The sequence below is a fragment of the Scardinius erythrophthalmus genome, assembly GCF_964197995.2.
Source record: "Scardinius erythrophthalmus genome assembly, chromosome: 14".
Lineage (NCBI taxonomy): Eukaryota > Metazoa > Chordata > Actinopteri > Cypriniformes > Leuciscidae > Scardinius > Scardinius erythrophthalmus.
This window is the reverse complement of record NC_138234.1, coordinates 10443071-10468414: the sequence shown is the minus strand read 5'-3', so window position 1 is coordinate 10468414 and position 25344 is coordinate 10443071. Positions and strand designations below refer to the sequence as shown.

The following is a 25344-nucleotide window of genomic DNA, read 5'->3' as shown; positions in this document are numbered from 1 at the left end:
GTAAGTTATGTGGACAAATTTTCCTGTAAAATATCCCGTATTTTAATAACTTACTATCATAACATTAATGTTAGCCCTTCCATCGGACCTGTCAGTCTCTGTACTGTTGTCCTGTTGCTACCCCCTTGCCCTTGCAGAAAAACAGATGTTTTCAAAGCATCGTTATGCTTACTTGAAGGCAACCTTAGCGTGATATTGGCCTTTTTTTAGATAACAGCGTGGTTGTTGTGAGAGCACGATTTCACGCCAATCTGTAAGCAAAGTCACGTTAGACCTAGCTTCACAACTCGCTTAGTTAATGCTGCAGTTTTGCAGAGGGATAGCAACAGAAAGATGAATGTTGAAATTGTAATTTTTCGGGATATTTTATAGGTAAATACTAAAACGGGAAGACAGCGGAAAAGAGCTCAAATACGTGAGAAACCCGGAAAAAACGGGAGGGTTGACAGCTACTAACTACACTTTTTTTGCCGATTTTGTCCACATACTGGTCCCTTGCTTCCCTATTTTACGTATCCCCGTAAATTCCACATCCTTTTCGGGATTTTAACATCTTTTTTTCTTTCTCCCAACTCTGCTTCTCCTCGTTGACTTGCTGTTTGTTTACATTCGCGAGGCCATCAACATGGCCGCCACGCCAAGTATGACGTCACGACGCCCAAGCCCTATTGCAGGCTACAAAACAATAAATAAAAAGGCTCTAGTAGCCTACAGTGTCATGCAAGTGTCTTTTTTATGTATTTCTGTTTCTGTCTGACTTATTTGTAGGCTAGTAATACTGTGGCTGTACATATGTTAACTTTATCAGTCCAACCAAAGAAACATGGTTTCTACACTTTTACTATAGTAAAAGCATGGTTCATTTTCATCGGGGTATTTTTAAGTATTATACATAAGTATAAGATTAAGTATAAAATACGTTAAACAATAGTTACACTATAAACTTAAAATATTTTAACTCAGAAAATAAGTAGCGCTAGCTTTCGTTACACACATTTGCACATTACTTCAGAACCAGCCGCCTCACAAACGACCTGCGTTTGGTTGATCTACGACGACGCCCTGCTTCACTCCTCAATTTGGTAAACACATTGTAAATGTATTGTGGAAAAAAAGATGGGAATAGTAAATAAAATTATATTGGATATAAGAATGAATGGAATGTTAAATGTTTTGTTAACAGTCGCGGTGTGCGTAAGGCAACCACGTTCAAGTTCACGTTGCATGACGTCATCGAAGTATGTCCCAGAACGTGCATACTTTTTTGCTACACACTCAAAAGTATGTACTTTTTCATCACAAAAAAAGTACATACTTTTAGGTCGTAGTATAAGTAGGCGAATTGGGACTCAGCCATAGAGACACTCATGGGTTCACAGAGATCATCGCCCCCTAGCGGTGAACCATTCAAAGCTCTGACGGAACGAAGCCTCGTTCACTGAAATCACGTGACTTTGGCAGGTTTATTTCTGATTTGGCAGGTTTATTTTACTGATTATTCGTTCCGAACCACTGAATATCACAAAAGGTGCTGTTCACAAGAATAATGTTATTAACACATTAGTCCGTTTTCCTGTGAACATTGTTTCCTGTTGAGTTCACAGTGCTCTGATGCATTTCCTTAAATAACCCACCAGATAGAGATATTTATCAATTAAATCAATATCATAAAATTAACTCAACAAAAGAAAGGTGTAAATTTCAGTCAAGGATATTGATAGTGTTGATTATCTGTTGCTCTCTATAAAGTCTTACAGGTGTGGATTGGAACGACATGAGGGTGAGTGAATTATGGCCATTTTAATATTTAGGTGAGATAACCTTTTAATATTGAGTCAATTTAATATCAGTCATGATGGCAGAACCTTACACACAAAGACAAAACTCTGTAACAATGCTATAACATCGCTAAACCTACCTGTCTTACAGCAACAATATATACAATTTTGACAAAATGTGCAGCTACAAAATCTGTAATTACAGTTTTGGTTTTTTTGCCTTGGAATGAATGTTATGTTCAGTCATTCAGTCAAACAGCATTGATATTCAGTAGGCCTACGTTATAAAAACTGTTTTTCTGTAAAGCAGAAGTCAAACTAGTTTCATCTATACAGTAATGGGGAAAAAATGCCCTTCAACCACATTTTATTGACACACACTGACAACAACAACACACTTCCGATTAGGAATGGAGAAACAAAGCATTTTAAAGCGATGAAAGTTTCATGAAAACTTTCAAAGCATCAGGAGTGTATAAAACAGCGCCATCATGTGGCAGGTGTGTGTGTGTGTGTGTGTGTGTGTGTGTGTGTGTGTGTGTGTGTGTGTGTGTGTGTGTGTGTGTGTGTGTGTGTGTGTGTGTGTGTGTGTGTGTGTGTGTGTGTGTGTGTGTGTGTGTGTGTGTGTGTGTGTGTGTGTGTGTGTGTGTGTGTGTGAGAGAGAGTGTGTGCGTGTGCGTTTTAAATTAGACTTGAAAGTCCATAACCCGTCGTCGTCACACATCCTTACAGTAAAGGTGAAGTAGTCAAGTGACTGCAAAGAAAGTGTGGTGTTTAGGAAAATCAATACGTGGAGCATTGAAGCTTCCTGTTTGAAACAATAGGCTACTAACTTACAGTAATGCCACGATATTTGTCCACCCATCAGGTCAAACCACATTTCTGTGGTGTAAAGAGAGAGAGAGAAAGAGAAAGACAAAGGGAGATGTAAATGCACAGTCGGTATTGTGAGGCTTTGAGAGTCAAACTTGAAAATGCTTAATTGATTCATACAGTTTTGATGATGGTAAAGTTAGGAGAATAATTCTTTAGCCCTTCATGAATCCATCTCTGAATATCTCACTTCAAACCCCTCAGAGTGATCCTGAATGTGTCTGCTGGGATTTCCAAATAATACTCAAAGTTAAACCAGTCCAAAATTGTTAAATGCCTGGCTGAGAATAAAAATCAGAAGTTTGAATATAATGTCATCAATAGATTTTAATGTGTGCTACATGTGTGATTCTCAGTCCCCATAGACTCAGATAAGGTTATCAAAAGCTGGATCTGATCTTCTCATGGCGACAGGTGCGTACTCTGTGTGGTCCTCTTCTTTAACATTCTGTAAAAAAAACAACAAAAAAAAAAAAAAAAACAATCACTAGATATATCTTTAAAAAAAATATTCATCTATATCGGTGGTTTTTACACTGGACATCAAATAATGACGTCACATTGCAAAATTGTGTATCTTTCATGGGTAAGGGAGTTTTATTCAAGTCAAATATTGACATAGTAATATTAGCATGAACTGCACATGTTTATATTAAGCTAAATATAACAACTCAAGTGCTATTTAAAGCAACCTGAGGCCCAGCATTATATTACCTCTAGCCAAGTGAAGTGTTTCATGAATGAAAAGGTGTTCTAGAGAATTCAGGGTATTTGGAAGACACGTGAACCAGAACTGAATTTCATTGTAATGCGGCAGATCCACTCTTCTTTTAATGAACATCCATCAGCGCATTTTCCCATAGATGGATAAAGCTGACTGACTGAAATCAAAAGAAATAATTCACCGAATACAGTGAAATCTAAACATGGGTCTAACCTTGCTGTAACTTAAAAAAAAAAAATTGTTTTCATAAAAATGTATGAGAAACATTTCAGAAGAGGCAATATCTGTGCTTGATTTAGCCCAGACTGCGGCTGTTTGTGACACTCTGCCAGAGTTAGATTGGACACAGCCTTTTGACATCAACAACAAAATATATGGAAAACGTCCTTACCTTTTAGAGGTTGATGAGTCTATTTATAGTCCAATATTTGGCACAACAGTTTTTTTTTTTTTTTTATTAGTTTTGCCCTGCTGTCTGCAACCCTCTCACAACAGATCTGTGACCCATTTATTTGGCTTTGACGCGTGTGACTTCTTGATTTCAACAAAGGATTTCACTGAAGTGCAAGTAATGTGTCAATGTTCACAGCATCAGTGATTAGATGCTCCAGCTGGAGAGTAAATGTTGAAATGAACTTGTATTTCATGTGTTTCTTAGTAAAGGAAATTATTTGTGTGTGTTTAATGTTCAGCTACGTTGGAGATTTAGAAGAGTTTTTGTTGTTGTGTTTAGCTGCTAACAGCGCTAACGTATGGAGCTTGTGCTCAGGATGTCAGTGAAACAGATCAGCCATCGGCCAGTGATTGACAGATAAACCACACACTCTTGTTTCAGTTTTTTTATGAATGGAACCCTGATTCCGTAAAACATTCTTTATCTTCTTCTCAAACACTGTGACAGTTACATGAAGTATGTTCACAGGAAATATGACATGACAACGTAAACTAGTATGCTCTTACCGATTTCTGTGCTTTTCGTTCGTGGAACGTTGGCTCTGTGTAAATGATCTCATCTTCACAAGTCTGAACAACAACAATTATATCATTAGATTTAGAAAGACATTCTTTAACTATTCTTAAATCTTTGACTGGATCTATGACTTGGTCTGGACAGTAGTTGCTTTTTAGACAAAGTAATGAATAATGCAATCTGAAGCTGGTATTGCATCATACATAATAGCCTATGAATGAATTGCATCATGTAATTTCTAAAAGTCATGGATGACGCAATCATAATCACTCTGCTGAACAAAATAAAAAAATATAAATATTTTTTTTATGTAACCCTTTAGCTGATTTTTAAAGTGTTACATAAACATGACAAGTGACATGTAGCCTATCTACACAATATACATAGACGTAAAACGTAAAAACTTAAATATCTTGGAAACAGTAGCCAATCACTTGTTCTCACTGTCATATCTGAATTCAGCACATCAACATACATAATTAATAGCACATTTTATCTCTGAAGCAGACGACTTCTAATAAAGTGTAGACCGGTGTTATTGGATCCATTGAGATGGCATTTCTGTTTGAACTTCCATGTGTTGTGATGCACTTTAGGTGCAAGTGAGACGAGTAAAGAGTGTTGTAACTTGTCATTATATATATGATATATGATAACTTCACATATTATTTTGGTTTCTTTCAACGAAAAGGATCTAGGGTGTTCACTTTATGATAGTTAGGGATATCAGTTGATTAAAACATATACCCCTGGTTTCACAGACAAGTCTTAGGTCTAGTCCCGGACTAAAATGCATGTCTGAAAGCAACTTGCACTGTCATATCTTAAAATATGTCAGTGCCATTGTTTTGTCTCAAGATGCACACCAGTGATGTTTTTTTTTCTAAAGCATGGATATGAAAGCAACTTAAATGTCCTAAATGAACTAAGGCCTAATCCTTGTGTAATCTAAGCCCTCTCTCTGTGAAACAGGCCGGAGGGTATATTTAATACTTGTTTAAAAGCAGTAGGTAACACTTGCCTTTTGGGTCTGTTTGTTTGTGTCTCCTGCAGATCCAGAAGATCACGACTACAGCAACAATCATCAGAGATCCAGCAGAGATCAACACTATCAGATACACTGAGACTGCCTGCGAAGTAAACTGACCGTCCTGTTCTAAAATGATAAAGAAAGAAGTGAATGCATCAGTCTTATCTCCAACAGAAGCCAGAGATCAGGTCAGTAAACACACACATCTATCATCAGTGCTGTGGTACCTGCACATGTGTGACAGAGTGTGTTGATGTCCAGATGTGTGGTCTGGTTGCTGATGGGATTGTTCAGCACACAGCTGTAGGTGTTTTTATCCTGATATTCCACCTCCAGAGGTAGAGAGAGACTGATGCTGAGATCACACACACTGATGCTGGACAATACACTGATTCCTGCGTACCAGGAGAGAGTCGCATCACACACATTCAACACTGATGAACACACCAATGAACATGATGATGATGATGATGATGATGATGAAGAACATTGTGAAAAGTTACTGCTGATGACAGGAACAGGCAGACAAGCTGGAAAGTAAATGGAAATGAGGATAAATCTAATCAAGACACCTCAGGATTCAGTATGTTCAGTGAAGGTTTAGTGTGAAAGTGAGTGTGTCTCTGATCTCAAATAATAAAATGATTACGGGATGCCTAAACCTGTTCCTGGAGGTCCACTGTCCTGCAGACTTCGGATCCAACCCTATTAAACACTCCTGAACCAGCTAATAAAGGCCTTCAGACTACTTGAAAACTTCCAAGCAAGGGTTTTGGAGCTACGCTTTGCAGGACAGTGAACACGATTGGACACCCTTTCAATATGTTAATAATAAAATAAGAATATCCACCTTTTTGCATGAATTATTGTAGTAACTTCCATTAAACTGCAACAAATCACTGAAAGCTTCACTCTAAGCAATAAGCATTTTCAAAAACTGGATACAATAAAATGTTATGAAACTCACCCTTCAAACACTGAACATTAAAAGAAGAAGTGCAAAAGCATTTGAACAGACCATGAATGACACAAAAAGCTCGACGTGTTAAATATCACTGTAGTGATGCCGTATATGTCTATATTACATAGGTTGCCTTAATCAAAATGATAATTTACTGGGGAAAAGACAGTGGAATACAAAGGAGTAAGGAAAATAATCAGGAGGAATGCAGTGGATGAAAAGAGCTTTTGCCATAGATACTCTTGTCATTGTCACACATTAAAAATATCAAACATTACATTATTCTCCTGATGTCTGTAAAAACAACATGAAGGAAATTTTACAGCTCATTGAGTCAAACTGGCAGATATGGATTATAGGTAGTGCAACCTTATGATTTGAGTCTTTTTGAGTTGAATTTCCCAATACATGAAGTGCCTCTCATAATTTACAGCGCAGTAGATCTCGACTCACCATAGACAGAAACACTGAATGTTTTTGATGTCAGTTTCTTTCACTTATCTCTAGTTTATAAACTCCAGCATGTTCAGTTCTGGTGTTTGTGATGGTCAGAGATCCAGTTTGATCGTCCAGCTTCAGTCTGTCTCTGAATCTCCCATCAAGAACATCATCATATGTGGAGAAGACTCGGGTCAAAATGCTGATTTTAGCTATCAGAGACTTTTCAGCTCCAAATTTCCACAGAATGTCTTCAACTTCATGTATTTCTGTAACATCAGTGTTTAGAGTAACAGAATCTCCCTCCATCACTGACACTGAATCACCAAACACACCTGATGAAAGGGTTTTGTCACAGATTAATGCCTCTGTTGGTTTGCAAAGCCTGAAATCATTTTTAGTTTGTAATATTTAAATGTGAATCAAATGCAAAGACCAAATAAAAGGTGTGAAGTTACGTGTCACGTTGCAAGTTTAATTCTGCTGGATATTTTCAATACATTTTTTAAATAATCGAAAAAATGTGTATGAGCTATTTAGATCGTTAGACAGGCTCACTGCAATAATTTAATATGCATTCAGGATACCTCTGTTTTTTTGCCACATTAATTTGAAAAGTATTTTTTAAAGATCGTTGCTGGGGTGAATCATGGAAGGAGGATTTCCATTTGTATGTCAATTTTTGAAACTGAGATTCAAAAAAATGGACTGTGATTTAAAAGCAGCTCAATGGTAGATTTCCTTAGTTTAGTTTATATTAACTACAGAAATCCCCGCCAACCCCCTCAAACATATATTACATTTCCATTTCCAAACTCCCTGATAATTTCAGGACCCTGTACACTCAAAAAATACCATAAACATGCAGAGACCTGAATATAAGCTAAAATACGCTATACAAATGTTTATAACTTACCACCACACAAACAGAACAAGACCAGCATGTGAAACATTTTCTTCAATAGCTCAGTGAAAGATCTGACCTAATAATGCTCTACAAAAATATAATTCAAAATGATTTATAACAAAGACAATGGAACGGGTTACTGGTGTGTGAATCCTCCCCTAACAGTTTGACGACCCTCCTAGTTCACACACACATGCGTGCCCACACACATACACTGCATGTATGCAAAGTATTACAACAGTAAAGAAGCAGATATTAACCGGTGAGGCAGTCAAAACAATCAAAAACACTAATAACTCCCAGATAACATAAAGTGCACATTTTTAGAGAGCAAGTGTCTTATTATAAAACACCAATACAACAGTTGAAGCAATTTAGATATGATATTGAAAACATAAAACTTTACTCTTGTAATACTGAAGTGAGGAGATGACAGTTTGATGCAGTTTAAAGACAGAAATGAAAACCTCTGTACATAAAATACAATTCCAAGTCTGTAGTATTTTCATGTTTGTGTATCTGAATCATCAGTCCTCCTCATCACTTTAAAGGCACACTATGTAGAAATTGTATTTGTCAAACAGCGACCCCTAGAGTCGCTGTGGAAAACTTGCACTGTCGTAAACACCCACCCCCACCCTGTACACCGGTACCTGTTCGGTAAGTTAGAAGCGTCAGGCATGGAACAGGCACAGATAGACCTGAAGATATTGACCAGGTAATGTTTCACAATTTCATACAAATATTAAGCTACTACTGATGATGGTAATAGGATAATAATAAGTTTGTCAAGTGTTAAACTACTTTATAAATAAAGTAGCCTACCGCATTTGCTGGCTTATAACCTTTTTACATGATTGCAGCTAAATCACAAGTAAACACAATTTCAGGTAAAGTTAGTCGGGAAGTTCACTGTTAGTCAGCTTAAGTTTGTATAAGCACAGTACACACGCCATAAGAAATCAGAACCAGACAAAGGACTATGTGATACACCTCACAACACCTGAGTTCAGCTGGCGAACTAGCTTGTGTGGCAAGCTAGGCAATAAAACATAACACCGCAAAAACACGTAAGAGAAATGAGTGTTTGTTAGCAAGTCTGCTAACAGCTCTGATAATCGAAAGCTAGCTAAACATATGTGGAAATTATTGGACTGGTCTAATTATCAACAATGGATGAATGAACAGCATCATAAAAAAATGACATACTACAAGCAAGCGCAACAACATACAACATAGAACGCAAACAAGTTTACAAATAAGAGATTTACTTACTAGTCCATCAACAAGATCACCAGGTCAGCATCGCTGTAGCATCCAGTGCTGCTTTTTAGCTCGCGGCAATGAGTGAAAGCCTGACTGAGTGGGACTCTTGTCCAGTTCCTCAGGCGGTCAGATTCTCTTTTCCTTTTCCTACACTCTTCTGACCTTCCACTCTTCGAGTCTTTCAAGAATCACGTATGATTCACACCTGATTCAACATGATTAAACTCATCAGCTCATTATCACATGGGTTAATGAGCTGATGAGTTGAATCAGGTGTGTTTGATTAGGGAGACAAAGAAAATGTGCAGTGTTGGGGTGCCGGCAGGACAGGTTTGGGAACTACTCGTCTACATTACTAATTTTGCTGACGTTACATTAGCACGCGTTTGTTTTACTTTCTATTTTGTTAACAATCCTTGGGTTAAATTCGACGATAGTGTGTGTCCCTTCCTTTGTTGCGTTCTTTTGGACTCAGGGTTGTGAGTCCAACAGAAAGCATCAACTGCAAAGCGGCCAGTGTGTAAACAATATGATTTACACACTAAATTTAGCATAAACTCCAGCACAATCTGCATATTTTTAAACACTCAAGACAGTACTCCACTACCTGAACTTCATAGCAATTTGAGCACATTGCTAACATGGCAATAGTTTTGTCACAATAACAGATTTCAGTAGTCCATACAAGAATACACATAATAGAACTGATTGTGTTTACACAAAAATCTTACCAAGATGCAAGTGCTCTTCAATGGAAGTGCTCTTCAACTTTTTGATGCGACAGTAGATAAATCTGTGGGCCGTCAGTGGAGGGACAGAAATCTCTCAGATTTCATTTAAAATATCTTCATCTTTGTTCTAAAGATGAACAAATGTGTTGAGGCTTTGGAACAACATGAGGTTGAGTAAATGATATCGGTTTCATTTTTGGTTGAACTATCCCTTTATCATAACTTTAGGTTTAGAAAGAAAATGTCTGTTTCTAGTAAAAACACCTATGTTGCATAACCTGCTGTCAGGACATTTTATCTGGGAGTGTCAGCGAAACAAGCTCAGACACAACTAGTCATAAACAACTTTCGGTTTGCATTTATACAGAACACAATTTTACTTGTACATTTACTCAAACAAAAGCTTTTATTTCCACAGAATCAGGGCTGTGTGACTACTGTAAAATGAGGGTCTTTATTTTGCTCTCAGTGTGTGTGTTAAAGAGTGGTAAGTGTATTTATTTGTTACAATGTCTTTTTTGAAGATAATGAAACAAAAAGTGTGTAGTGTGAACATGACCCTGTGTAAATTTATTCTGGTGTAATCATTTTTTTAGCTATTGCAGTTGGGTTTAGGATAAAATTGTTATTTTATGAGGTTGCTGTAACACATTTGCGTGTAAAATTGTGTCCTGGTCATTTATTCTGAATCACTATTAATATTTAAGAGGAATAGTCAAAATAATTTGAATTGTTCTGTTGAATCAGTCTAACACTTTCAATTGCTGATAAATCTTATTCTGTAAATGCATTCGAAATAAAAGGGCACTGATACTGTACAATTAAAAAGAAATGAACTAATATGGTAGAAAATAACAATAAGCTCATTTACACTGGGGTCCAGGGATTGATAAAACGAGTAATGATCTCTGTGTGGGAAGGGGATGTGTTTGAAGAGGTGTTTGTGAGTGATGTGTAAGAGTATAAATGTGTAAATAAATGATGTTCTTCTGCTGTTTGATTTCATGTGTCTAATTGAAGGCAATTTGGTTGCAGAATTTAGACATATGTGACCCTGGATCACAAAACCAGTCTTAAGTAGCACGGGCATATTTGTGGCAATAGCCAATAATACATTGTATGGGTCAAAATGATTGATTTTTCTTTTATGCCAAAAGAAATTAGGATATTAAGTAAAGATAATTTTCCATGCAGATATTTTGTAAATTTCCTATTAAATATATAAACCATTTATTTTTGTGAGTGAATGCAGGCACAATCGCGAACAAAAATGGACAACTTTCTCAATGTTTTAATTTTTTGGCAACCTCAGATTCCAGATTTTCAAATAGTTGTTATCGGCCAAATATTGTCCTATCCTACCAAACCACACACCAATGGAAAGCTTATTTATTCAGCTTTTAGGTAATGTATAAATCTCAATTTAAAAAAAAAAATGACACATGTGACTGGTTTTTTCATCCAGGGTCATTTATAATCAATCAATACATAAAAAGTACATGACAATGCATACACCCTTAAGAATCTTATCTAATTTCTTCCCAACAAATATTCAATTTAAGAGCTCTACAGATGATTAAAACTGTCCAGACTGATTTGTTCTAATGCTGGATATTCTAAACCGAATGCAAGAGCAGAGTTGAAACTCGTGGTGCTTCCCTTCCCTTCAAGCAAAAAATATTTTCACAGCACTTTCTGTTACATAATTGTGTTCAGCTTATAATAACTTTGTGCCTTCTTCAGGTGTTCATGGTGTTAGTGAACATGAAGTGAATGTGGCAAAGGGAGTTTCAGTCACTTTAAACACTTTAAACACTGGTGTTACAACAGCCCAACAAGGAGAGATTAGATGGTATTATAATGGCATTCTCATCGCTGAAATCACTGGAGATCAGAGTAAGATCTGTACAAATGTTCAGTGTAAAGAGAGATTCATTGACAGACTTGAGCTGGATCATCAGACTGGATCTCTGACCATCATGAACATCAGAAAAACACACTCTGGAGTTTATCGTATACAGTTTAGCAGCAGCAGCGACAGTGAACAGATCTTCAAGGTTTCTGTCCAGGGTAAGTTGAGTGAAAGGCAGGTTATATTTAAATCACATAATCATTTTTATTTTAATAGTAAACATCCCTGTAGTACATTTAAAGTTTATATAATTTTGTGATCACAAGAAGCTATTTTATATTATAAAAAAAAAAACAACGCTCTAAATAATGGTAGTTTATATTCACATTTTAGTAATGCATTAAGTTGTATGTTATACATGTGCATGTGTAAAATGAGCAGCGTGTGGGTCAAAAATGGCTCCTTCCAGCATCCGTTGGTTTGTGTTTCAGGTTTTTCTGTTGGAAAACAAAAGAAGATTGCGGAGGGAGGATCTATCCTTTTAGACGCTGGTGTAATGAAACAAAATGAAATGGTAACATGGTATTTTAATGACACTCTCATCGCTCTAGTCACTGGAGATCTCAGTAAGATCTGTACAGATGTTCAGTGGAAGGATAGTAATGATAGATTCAGAGACAGACTGAAGCTGGATTATTGGGGTTCATGGTCTCTGATCATCACAAACATGAGATTAACAGACTCTGGACTTTATACACTAAAGATCAACAGGGGCAGTTACAGCATCATGAAGAGCGTCACTGTGACTGTTACTGGTGAGTGTCATTTAATCATTCAGGGCACTTCTCCCTTGAGCAGTTTTAGAAAACATTTTTTGTAAAACTTATTGTGAAGTGAATATCATTCCACCTTCGCATGCATGTCAAAGTAACATAATTTTCACCTCATGTGTTACTCTTACAATCATTTGATGTTTACCAATGTAATTAAAGTGATAGTTCACCCAAAAATGAAAATTCTCCCATGATTTAATCCCCCCTCAAGCCACATGCACATGCAAAAAACATATGTTTAAAACTTTATAAACAATAATAACCAGCTTCCGTCGAGCTTACGTAGTCGACTTACAACGGAAGTGTAACTTCTATACAACTTATTGACGAACGCCGACACACAGAGGATAGGATACAGCAAAATAAAACACTGGTCACAGATTTTTACAACAATAAACAATAAAGCATTTTTAAAGAGAATTATTGGACAATTTCAATACAAGAGAAGAGGAACTTGAATTTGTTACCCAGACCTATTTGTTTGAACCACAAGAAATGTCTATTCTTACTCCAACGTCACACAAGAAGTTGCACTACCGCCGTAAGTTGGTTATCGTTTTTAACGGTTTAAATATGGATATTTTTCTAACAAAAACCCATTGATTCGCTTCATAAGGCCTTTAATAAACCATTGAGTCATGTGGATTATTTTTATGATGGATGGATGCACTTTTTCAGGCTTCAAAATCTCGTGCTTCAATCACTAAAGCTTGGAAGAGCAAGAATATATATATATTATATATAAATGATTTTAGCTCTTTGTTCAATTTCATTAATTAAAATGAGCATATACAACACAACCCTTCATAGAAATGATTCCAGCTTAATTTCATTAAATGTAATCAATGTAATTTTCAAAAAATTTGGTTTACCAAATTTTTTTTGATTGAGTCAACAACCGTTCGTCTTAACCGGATGTCACTCAAAAAAAGAATGTTGGCCTCATGTTAAAATAATTAATTACAATAAGCAAAAGTAACACGATTGTTTAATACTGTCACAACTTAATTTAATTGTGTTCAATCAACCTAATTCACTTGTGTGACAACTACATGAATCATTGTTGTTGACATCTAACTGTGCAGTGGATCTGTAGTTCCCAGCATGCTTTGCAAGGGACTGCATTAAGAGGGTCAATTTAGGGAAAAAGTGTTATTTTATGTGTTTTTCAGTAAATGGAAAGATGTTGTTAGTTAATGTTAGTGTTTAATGTTCAGTTATGTTAGAAACTTAGAGGACTTTCTGTAATGTTTTTGAATTTTGTGGTTACCATTATGCAGAAGAGTGGCGACTGTGTTTAGGCTGTGGGCTCAGTATTACGCTATATGTGCATTAAACCTCATGTTCAGGCTGTGGGCACTCAGTATACACTGTGTAAACCTTGCTCACAGACCTGCACAAGTAATAATTCAATTGAACACTTGTAGTGTCTATCATTAGAAGTGACCATATAGTCAAATTAACTAAAATTATATTGGTGGTTATTTAAGGCAGGACAAAAACTAATTGTAGTTCAGCTGACAAAGCTTTATCTAGCAGGAATGACTAAATTAATTTAAATTCATACAACAAGATTAAAACAAATTATTTCAAACTAATTCGATTTTGTTGGAAAAATATAATTCAATTTCGTGGAAAACCTTTCCTTAATTTAATTAAGTTCGTTCAACAGATTATTTTTTTGAGTGTATATATATATATATATATATATATATATATATATATATATATATATATATATATATATATATATATATAATACTTTGATTGCGCTCGTCTGAAAGAAAATAGTCATATACATGTAGGGTGGCTTGAGGGTAAGTGAATCATAGGATAACATTTTTGGGTGAACTAACCTATCTAACATGAACATTTTATTTAAAAAAAAGGCTGATGTTTCCCATTGAGCTGTTTGAGCCGCTGTTATTCAAAAACCCACCAGATGGCGCCATTTATGTAAACAGTCTCATTCGGATGACCAAAGTCGAAAGTATTTCTGTAAAATCAGTTGCATTCCAGTAATAATGACTGTCTGTAATTCCAGTTCCAAGTCTGATTCCCGCTGCTGTTGCTGCTGCTGTTCTGCTGGTGGCTGTTTATTCCTGGTGCACACAACTTCTATGTCAGAACGGTGAATATTACAAACAATTTAACACAAATAGATTTATAGTGGTTTTTAAAAGAAAACTAAATTATGTATTTCCTCTGATTCAACAAATAAATAATGTGTTTAATTAAGTATGTTGTCATTTTTGAAACAGATGACAGGATGCAGCGCAACGATCAAGTGAAATCCCATCTGCACTGAATCTGTCTCAGATCTCAAAGTGGAATTTGAGTTTCCTCTGTGTGGTTTCATTCAGATATCATTACATACAAAAGTACACTGCTATTTTATGGTTTAAGTTAAAAATGAATAGATACATTTATTATTATAATTATTATTATTATTATTTTTTTATTTTTTTATTAGTAGTAGTAGTATTAATTCAATAATTATTATTATGATTCTGCTTTTGGGTCAGGTTGTAACAAATGTGAAAACGGTTTTCCTTTTTATTGTCCTTTATTATGATCAATGTAAATCAACAAATAAATGAAGTATAACAATATAAGCAAAGCAATATGAGAGTCAATATACAGTGAGGAAAATAAGTATTTGAACACCCTGCTATTTTGCAAGTTCTCACACTTAGAAATCATGGAGGGGTCTGAAATTGTCATCGTAGGTGCATGTCCACTGTGAGAGACATAATCTAAAAAAAAATCCAGAAATCACAATGTATGATTTTGTAACTATTTATTTGTATGATACAGCTGCAAATAAGTATTTGAACACCTGAGAAAATCAATGTTAATATTTGGTACAGTAGCCTTGGTTTGCAATTACAGAGGTCAAACGTTTCCTGTAGTTTTTCACCAGGTTTGCACACACTGCAGGAGGAATTTTGGCCCACTCCTCCACACAGATCTTCTCTAGATCAGTCAGGTTTCTGGGCTGTCGCTGAGAAACACGGAGTTTGAGCTCCCTCCAAAGATTCTCTATTGGGTTTAGGTCAGGAGACTGGCTAGGCCACGCCAGAACCTTGATATGCTTCTTACAGAGCCACTCCTTGGTTATCCTGGCTGTGTGCTTCGGGTCATTGTCATGTTGGAAGACCCAGCCTCGACCCAGCCTCAATGCTCTAACTGAGGGAAGGAGGTTGTTCCCCAAAATCTCGCAATACATGGCCCCGGTCATCCTCTCCTTAATACAGTGCAGTCGCCCTGTCCCATGTGCAGAAAAACACCCCCAAAGCATCATGCTACCACCCCCATGCTTCACAGTAGGGATGGTGTTGTTGGGATGGTACTCATCATCATTCTTCTTCCTCCAAACACAGTTAGTGGAATTATGACCAAAAAGTTCTATTTTGGTCTCATCTGACCACATGACTTTCTCCCATGACTCCTCTGGATCATCCAAATGGTCATTGGCAAACTTAAGATGGGCCTTGACATGTGCTGGTTTAAGCAGGGGAACCTTCCGTGCCATGCATGATTTCAAACCATGACGTCTTAGTGTATTACCAACAGTAACCTTGGAAACGGTGGTCCCAGCTCTTTTCAGGTCATTGACCAGCTCCTCCCGTGTAGTTCTGGGCTGATTTCTCACCTTTCTTAGGATCATTGAGACCCCACGGGGTGAGATCTTGCATGGAGCCCCAGTCCGAGGGAGATTGACATGTTTAGCTTCTTCCATTTCTAATGATTGCTCCAACAGTGGACCTTTTTTCACCAAGCTGCTTGGCAATTTCCCCGTAGCCCTTTCCAGCCTTGTGGAGGTGTACAATTTTGTCTCTAGTGTCTTTGGACAGCTCTTTGGTCTTGGCCATGTTAGTAGTTGGATTCTTACTGATTGTAAGGGGTGGACAGGTGTCTTTATGCAGCTAATGACCTCAAACAGGTGCATCTAATTTAGGATAATAAATGGAGTTGAGTGGACATTTTAAAGGCAGACTAACAGGTCTTTGAGGGTCAGAATTCTAGCTGATAGACCAGCCCGGTCTCACCCCAAAACGTCATGTACTGACGGGTCTTGACCATACGGCAACATACGACGAAAAGGGTACCCCTAAAACGTCCATATGAGACGAAGACATAAGCGCACCAGCAGCGCCTCCTAGCGGTACCCTAACGCATACCTAAACCTACCCATAACCCGAATCGTCACATATGGACGTTTTAGGGGTACCCTTTTCGTCGTATGTTGTCGTATGGTCAAGACCCGTCAGTATGTGACGTTTTGGGGTGAGACTGTGTTAGATAGACAGGTGTTCAAATACTTATTTGCAGCTGTATCATACACATAAATAGTTAAAAAAATCATATATTGTGATTTCTGGAATTTTTTTTTTTTAGATTATGTCTCTCACAGTGGACATGCACCTACGATGACAATTTCAGACCCCTCCATGATTTCTAAGTGGGAGAACTTGCAAAATAGCAGGGTGTTCAAATACTTATTTTCCTCACTGTATGTTACAATGTAGTATTTTCTTCTTCTGTTTTTGGATAATTTTGCATTTAAATTTTTGAAGATTTGAAAAAAAAAATTGTTCTGTATAATGTTTGTAAATGCAATTGTAGTTTTTAATGTAGTCTGATATACTTATGTATGTAAATGTTAATGTTGGCTACACAAATTGTTTTTTAAACTATTGAAGTATCAATCAATCACAATGTAAGAGACATTTCTGAGTCAAATAGTCTTTTAAAAGAATTTATTCTTGCAAGAAGGCCAAGTTGCCACACAGAGATACAAGTACAGTCTGTGAAACAAGTGCGACGAGGTAGGGAGGGCAGAGGAGTCTTTATACTCTCTTTCAAGGTTTCCTGCTCACAGGCTCTTATCTAAACAAGGGAAGGTTTTCTCTGCTAGGGATCTAATCCTGCTGAGTTTATTCTTACAAACTCACATGTTAAGGGGTCAGAGGTCCCCTTTTCAATCTGCCTCCTTCTGACATCTCACCTGTTTCCCCGTGTTTAAAAACACACACACATTAGTCATAAGTTGGCAGACCACGTGCAGCAAGGGTCATCTCAATGTCTTACTGAAAAATAAATGAAAATCAAAATTTTCCATTACACCCCACAAGAGATGTGTTGTGATATCGGCCCTTCATTTTTTTTTTTTTTTGACAATTATGTAACAAAAAGCAATTTTTAATGTCTCCTATTGATGTCTATGAAAAAAATATTTGTACATTTATATAATATTTTAAAATACATTGATTCCTTATTGAATTAAAAGCAGGAGATGGGATAAAAATATGTATCTGTCAATTAGACAAAGGTCAGATAAAACTATTACACCTGACATTTCTGTCCCCTCACTTCTGAAATGATGGCTACGCCCCTGGTTCAGATTCTTCCTGTATATTTGTTTCTCTCTCCATTGTAATGCAACTTTTTTCATCAGGTGTTTAATATGTTACGAGGCCTGTATAGGTTAGAAAGTTATGTCGCATTCACTGCAACACGTAGGCTCTACCATTGTATTGGAACATTAGGGGCGATTGCCACCCCTTATTTTGTTTTTTTGTAGAGAGTAGGTTGTCACGGACGTTAAAGGTAAAATATGTAAGATTTTGTATTAAAATATCCGAAATTTGCATGGTTATATATTTCTTTTAATTGTGTACTTATATTATCATAAATGCTTCAGAGAATTTGTAAATTCAGAGAAATTCACAATTTAAAATAGTGCCCTTCCCTTGTAAACCTGTCAATGACGTAATATCCACATTATCCCTGGTTTCCGCTTGTACTGCCACAGTAACCATGGCAACAGACGTAGACAACTGCGTTACGTCTAGCTAGCAGCACGCTAGACGTATTATGTCTAAGCTCAACCCGCTCTTCTCAAATGATTGACAGCAGAAACGAACCAATCGCTGTTGTTGTTTTGTTCAAACATTATGGACCATGGCAAGCAGACTTTGGGACAAAAGGAGAAGTAAAACGAGGATCAATATCAGCGTGGCGTTTTCAAGATGCCGAGAGGTTCACGTCCTCCGACTTTGACTTGACAGACTTGCATGCAACTCTTGCATGTACTTTATTAGACAGGTGAGCAAATGTAAAACTAATCAATGTATAGCTCAACATGATGAAATGTTAGAATATGATCAGTATGTTGTATGTTGATCAGTATTACATGAACAGTTGATTTATTATGTCTAAGCTCAACCTGCTCTTTTAGATGATTGACAGCAGAAACGAACCAATCAGAACGTCACCTGCAAAAGTGAGAGTAATACGGAGAGTGGCAGAGAAAAGCACGGGAGAGAGTGAAAAATAGCAAAGAGCACCAGAATCAGATTCAGAATAAAAACTTTGCTAAAGTTAGTGTTTTGAACAAGTATTAACTTGAACATTATTCAAAACATTATTTTAGCTAAAGTCATTTGTATCCATACTTTGTGCCTTTTGCCCCATGTGTCTGTGTGGTAACAGGCTCCTTTGCCACCTCATTCATTTATAAGATTTTTAAATTAAAATACTTTATTTTCACACAAAATCTGTTACTCCATTAGGTTTCAATAAAAGCAAGTATTTTTCTGCAATCATACACTTTGGGAGTGGTGAAAAGCATATTTTAAACACTCCACCGTTTTTTTGAAATAGGGCTTATTCACCTTCTTTCCTACATTTAGATAGGTGGGCAAATGCATTTTTGTCTCAGTGCATGCATTGTTTTAGTTTGACAGGGTCGGCGCTAGCTTAGCTTAATGAATGGAATCCTTTGTTGCCAGCTAGCATGTCCTGAGTAAAAGTTAAATTCTAAAAAAAAAAAACACGGTATCTCGATATCATATTATGTTATATCATAAAATGATCACATACATGGGCTTTTTTACGGCATTTTTAAATGGGACATTTTTTTTATTATTAATTTTGATGATTGCGAGATGACAGAAGAAAGCCAATCTAAAATGGCAGACGACGTACTATATGAACGACATCAGTGAAGGTGGTGCGCATCTTCTAGTGGTTTGTAGTCAGATACATGTGGGTAATGGTGGTGTACAGACAAGACACAGCTAGACAGTGTGGGTTAGATGGCCTACTTTCTTTCGCCACCTCAAAAACATCAAAATGAATACAAGATGTAGACATACATATATGCATAAGTAAATGTGAAAATAAAAGTATAAATATATAAATGCATAAATAAGTAAATGAAAAAAAAAGCAATAAATGTGGATGTAATTATGTATTTGTTTTTATTTCTTCATATATTTATTTATTATTATGTCAGCGTTGTCATTCCATAGTTGGGTACACTCCAGACAGAGCACTTTATGATTAGGCCAACATAAATTAACAACATGAATAGACAATATATAAGATACGGTACAAAATAGGCTACAGAATGTAACACAAGAATAAAGAATTTAAATAAATAAATAATATTGTAGCGTTAGACATCTCTGCAGCAGTCACTCGCGTGTTTTTCTCCCGTAATTTATTCACGGGAGAAAAATCAGATAGACCACCATCGTCTTTTTGAACTCACAGCATCAACCACCTTTTATTTTGCGCATGCTCATAACATACACAGTGCGTGTGCACGCACGTTTCAATGACGTCACTGCGTAGACTATGACTTGGCTTTGCCACTTATACTTATTCAAATATGCTTAACAAATATTATTGACAGAAAAGAATGTATCCAAAAATATTGTGTCGAGTCAAAAGTGAATTTTAATGTGCATTAAGTTATAAACAGTCAATTTAGTTCAGTTTCTGGATGTGTGTACATCTGGATACATTACAATAACAACACATGAGAGTGTAAAAAGCATGAAACTAAAGAATAATGTGAACTATGAGGTGTGAGTCAAGGCTGTATGAGCTCTAACATTTATTCCAGTAGATACGGTTATTGATCATCGTTTTTTGGGGACATTTGCATACACAGCCTCCTTCTTTGATTTCTGCAAGGAAATATGTAGTCATATTTAAAAATAATAATAATAAAAAAACTCAAACAAACAAAAGTAACAAAATGTGGGTTTTAATTTAAATACCTGAATATGAACTGTTTCTGTAAAATAACTTATTTGACCGGCCATCGTGTTAAGATTTGAAAATTCTAATTTATTGTATACATTGTTTAATGATCGCTGTCGTCTATGTAATGTATAATCTATATTTTTATGTGGAGGATAGTCTATTTTCTAGTGTTTCTTCCAAGAATCCACAGTAACTGTTCAAGACACAGCCTCTGGCCACTGATGGAACTGCGTTCTATTGCGCATGCGCGACTTTACCTCCTTCTACCAGATAATTAGGGACTTTAAGCAAGAGCTGCGAATGGAACGGCTACGGCGACCGTAAGTATGCTGTCCCACCGCCGTAGCCAAGAACGTAAAAATCACTAAGCAGCCGTAAACAGGACAGCGCAACGCGGCATTAGTTCATTTATTGAGATACAAAAAAAAAGGTCATTTAAAAAAAGCAAGAGAAGGTTTGCTTTTGGCATTAAATGACAATCTTTTGTCAGAAGAGGAGTTTTTACTACTGTATGGTGTAAATACGTCTAAAAATCTAGATTTATTCTCACGTTGTAGCGACTCCAGCAAATCAGCTGTTCTCCCGTAGTAGACCGTTACAGTAGAATGTCGCAAAGTAGCAGTTAAATTCGCGCATGCGCAATACAACGCCAGAATGCCGTTGCCGTTCCACCAGAGGCTGTTGCTTAAAGTCCCTATTGTCTAATAGGAGACGGGCTCTGCTTCTACTCCGTGACGTTCTACTGTACAAAGTTGATCTCTTGTTGCATTGCTAATTTACTGTCTGGAAGATATCATATTCGATCGACTCGATGACAATCAGCGTGCTTTGCCCTTTCAGGTAATGAAATCACAATAATATAATGTAAGAAAGAACATTGCGCTAAAAAAGTTTATTTTTTATAACTGACAAATCTGCGGCCGCGACCTTTCACTTCTGGAGTCACAACTTAACTTTCTAAATATGTCCAAGCTTAGAAACTTGTTTATAGTGGTAAATAAAAGAGCACGAATAAAGAAGGACGAGCGTCTTCAGGCATCACTTTCTGCCTAAACACGGAAGTGCCGTTATAACTCACGATGGAGAAGATAAACTTAAGTTAAAGTTACTTTCTTCCGGGGAACACAAAAGGAGAGACAACATAACTTAATCAGAAAGTTGACTGACAGTGACATGCGGGTTTGTAACAGTACGGTAAGTTACATAAATACGAGAATTTTTTATGTTTGGATGAATTGAACATTTATCAATAACCTTTTATTGTTATTGAGGAAAAATACCATACTTTTCTGCGTGCTTATACATTTTGATTTGTGCTAATTAATTTGTAGGACTGCAAAATGGAACTGTATGTTCATTTTTACACCGATGTACAAACAAAAGGCCTATACTTAGTATAAATAGTATAAAAGCATTTTTTGTGTGTGTCCTGTTTAAGGCATTTTACTCACAAAAGCTTGAATCAGACTGACTGCAACTTCTTGCAACACAGTCATAAATTATCTTACCATTTTTCGTGTTTTTTGTTGACAGGATGCTGAATTATTTCTGTCTTCCTCACAGGTCTGAACTGCATTCATAATTTACAGAAACAGCATGTTAAAACAACGTTTTTAATCCTATATTGAAATTTGTACCTTAAAAATGTTTCGCCTTATGCATTAATTGCTTGCTCTCCTGACCTGTGTTTCTACATGTCCTGCAGATGCAGAAGATCACAACGACTGCAACAACAATTAACAGAGATCCAGCAGCAGCAGCAGAGATCAACACTATCAGAGACACTGAGACTGGCTGTGAAGTAGACTGACCGTCCCGGTCTGAAATGATAATTAAAGAAAGAATTTAACGCATCAGTCTGATCTCCAACAGAAGACAGAGATCAGGTCAGTAAACACACACATATATCATCAGTGCTGACGTACCTGCACATGTGTGACAGAGTGTGTTGATGTCCAGATGTGTGGTCTGGTTGCTGATGGGATTGTTCAGCACACAGCTGTAGGTGTTTTTATCCTGATATTCCACCTCCAGAGGTAGAGAGAGACTGATGCTGAGATCACACACACTGATGCTGGACAATACACTGATTCCTGCGTACCAGGAGAGAGTCGCATCACTCACATTCACCACTGAACACACCAGTGAACAATTTGATGATGATGATGATGAACAGTCTCTGCTGATGACAGGAACAGGCAGACGAGCTGGAAAACATGGGAAAATAAACAGACATATGAATAAATCTACACAACAATTTTCAGTCCAGTGTATTCAGGGTTTTTTACAGTCTGTTACCTCAAACTTTAAAATGATTCAACAATTCAATATGTTGATATAAAACAAGCGTAAAAGACAGGACAAATGATCTCTACTCACCATAGACAGAAACACTGAATGTTTTTGAGGTTATTTTCGCTCCCCTTATCACTAGTTTATAATCTCCAGTATGTTCAGTTGTGGTGTTTGTGATGGTCAGAGATCCAGTTTGATAGTCCAGCTTCAGTCTGTCTCTGAATCTACCATCAGGAACATCATCATATGAGGAGAAGACTCGATTCTCACTGCTGATTTTAGCGATCGAAGAGTTTTCAGCTCCATATTTCCACAGTATATCATCTTCATGTATTTCAGTAAGATCAGAGTTTAGAGTGACAGAATCTCCCTCCATCACTGACACTGAATCACCAAACACACCTGATGAACAAACAGATTTACATATTAAGGCTCCTGATGGTTTACAAAGTCAGAAATCAGCTGTAGTTTGTAAATAACATACTAATGAAAGGTGAGATATATGAAAATAATTTTAACGGTGTACTTACAATATGGAAAATTTGTTTTTTTCTGGATTGTCAATATCTACCACATTTTGGTATATGGGACATTTATAGATAAAACAGGGTTCCTAAATTTTTTATCTAATGAATTTGTATTTTTTTATGTTACTACTGAATAATAATAAAAAAAATGCTTAGAGATGATTTGCATTTGTAATCCATGAAATTAACATTATTTAAAACCCACAAAAATGTGGCTTGAAGTTACATTCAATGTAGCAACTTGACTTCCATGACTTTTATCATCTGTGAAGAATGTTACTGATATTTAGCAAAACATATGTCAATTTATAACTTACCAGTCAGACGGCACCAGCACAAACAGAACAAAACAAACACGTGAAACATTCTTACATTGTGACACCAGCAGCTCATCTTAGTCAAACTGAAACCTGCAGAGATGTGGTTGTGGTTGTGGATCTGCTTATTGGTGGGCAAACCTACAAGCTCATTAGGTAAAATGAGAAGAACATTGGAATATTGTGTACATCTTCCTAAATTTCATGCTGAATTAGAACTTTTTGATTAGAGATTTCAATGGTTTTATAATTCACTTTCATTCAAATCAATCAAAATTAAATCAATTATAAATTATTGTGTATGGTTTTAACAATTAACACCATCTGCAAACTCATTTTGTGGTACTAGCTGCTCATCTTAGTCAAACTGAAACTGCGGTGGTCGGTTTTCTTCAGAAATGAGGTTTGATCTGCGCAAAGATCTTTTAGGTGAGAGGGGGCATTCTGTGTATTTGTGTTTAGTTTGTAGGTGAAGTGTTTCTTCCTGTGCTGCTTTTAATGAACTAGCAGTTGATTCCCTCATAACACAGCTTTAAAGTAAAATAAAATAAAAATAAGAATGCATAAAAAACTGTCAAATCTGATTCACCGGTCAAACATGATAGCAAACACAACATTGACAGCCAAGCAATAGGTGTAATTTGTTGGAGGGACACGTCCCCACCACTTTACATCATGTGGTACAGATGTATCTAATACAAAGTAAACGTCTAGTTGTGTAGCAGACTCTATTCATTAAATTACAAAAATAAATAAAAAATGCACACAAACGTGTCCCTGCTCTAGATATACAATCACTGAGGAACATCTTTGGTTTTAAAGGTACACTATGTAACTTTTAATAATAATAATATTTTGTTACAGTTATATAGCGCTTTTCTGGGTACTCAAGGCGCTTTACAAGGGGGGAAATCTCCTCAACCACCACCAGTGTTTAGCATCCACCTCGATGATGCGATGCCAGAACGCCCACCACACACCAGCTTATTGGTGGAGAGGAGACGGAGTGATGAATACAATCAGCACACACACACACACATATATATATGTATATGTATATATATATCACCTAAAGGATTATTAGGAACACCATTCTAATACTGTGTTTGACCCCCTTTCGCCTTCAGAACTGCCTTAATTCTATGTGGCATTGATTCAACAAGGTGCTGAAAGATTCTTTAGCTGATGGAGCATCTTGCAGTTGATGGAGATTTGTGGGATGCACATCCAGGGCACGAAGCTCCCGTTCCACCACATCCCAAAGATGCTCTATTGGGTTGAGATCTGGTGACTGTGGGGGCCATTTTAGTACAGTGAACTCATTGTCATGTTCAAGAAACCATTTTTAAATGATTCGAGCTTTGTGACATGGTGCATTATCCTGCTGGAAGTAGCCATCCGAGGATGGGTACATGGTGGTCATAAAGGGATGGAAATGGTCAGAAACAATGCTCAGGTAGGCCGTGGCATTTAAACGATGCCCAATTGGCACTAAGGGGCCTAAAGCAGAGAGACCTCATCGCTGACTATTACAGCAACTTCAGGATGAGAACCTCTTCAGGAGCAGTGACATCAGGCTGGCACAAGATTGAGATCGGAATCATCACGGGCTGTACTATCTCCGTAATTCTGTTCTCCCTGTCCATGAATATGCTCACAAAGTCTGCTGAACCGGAGTGCAGAAGGCCCAAGACGAAGTCAGCTCAACGCCAGCCACCGATAAGAGTATTTCTGGATGACCTCACAGTCACCACTGAGTCTGTCCCAGGCTGCCGGTGGAT

General features: G+C 36.8%; 1 protein-coding gene and 1 long non-coding RNA gene across 2 annotated transcripts in view; one reads left to right on the top strand and one right to left on the bottom strand.

Moving 5' to 3' along the window:
• The window catches only part of LOC308701967, a 756660-nt gene that overhangs the window by 652698 nt on the left and 78618 nt on the right, over positions 1-25344 (top strand). The window lies entirely within an intron of this gene.
• Positions 19641-23612, bottom strand: LOC308701563 (uncharacterized protein; the record flags this gene model as incomplete). Its single annotated transcript, XM_081383919.1, has 6 exons — positions 19641-20345; positions 21933-21994; positions 22107-22244; positions 22350-22631; positions 22948-23121; positions 23564-23612. 6 exons carry the CDS (start codon positions 23610-23612, stop codon positions 20298-20300), a joined length of 753 nt encoding a protein of 250 aa, XP_081240045.1. The 3' UTR covers positions 19641-20297.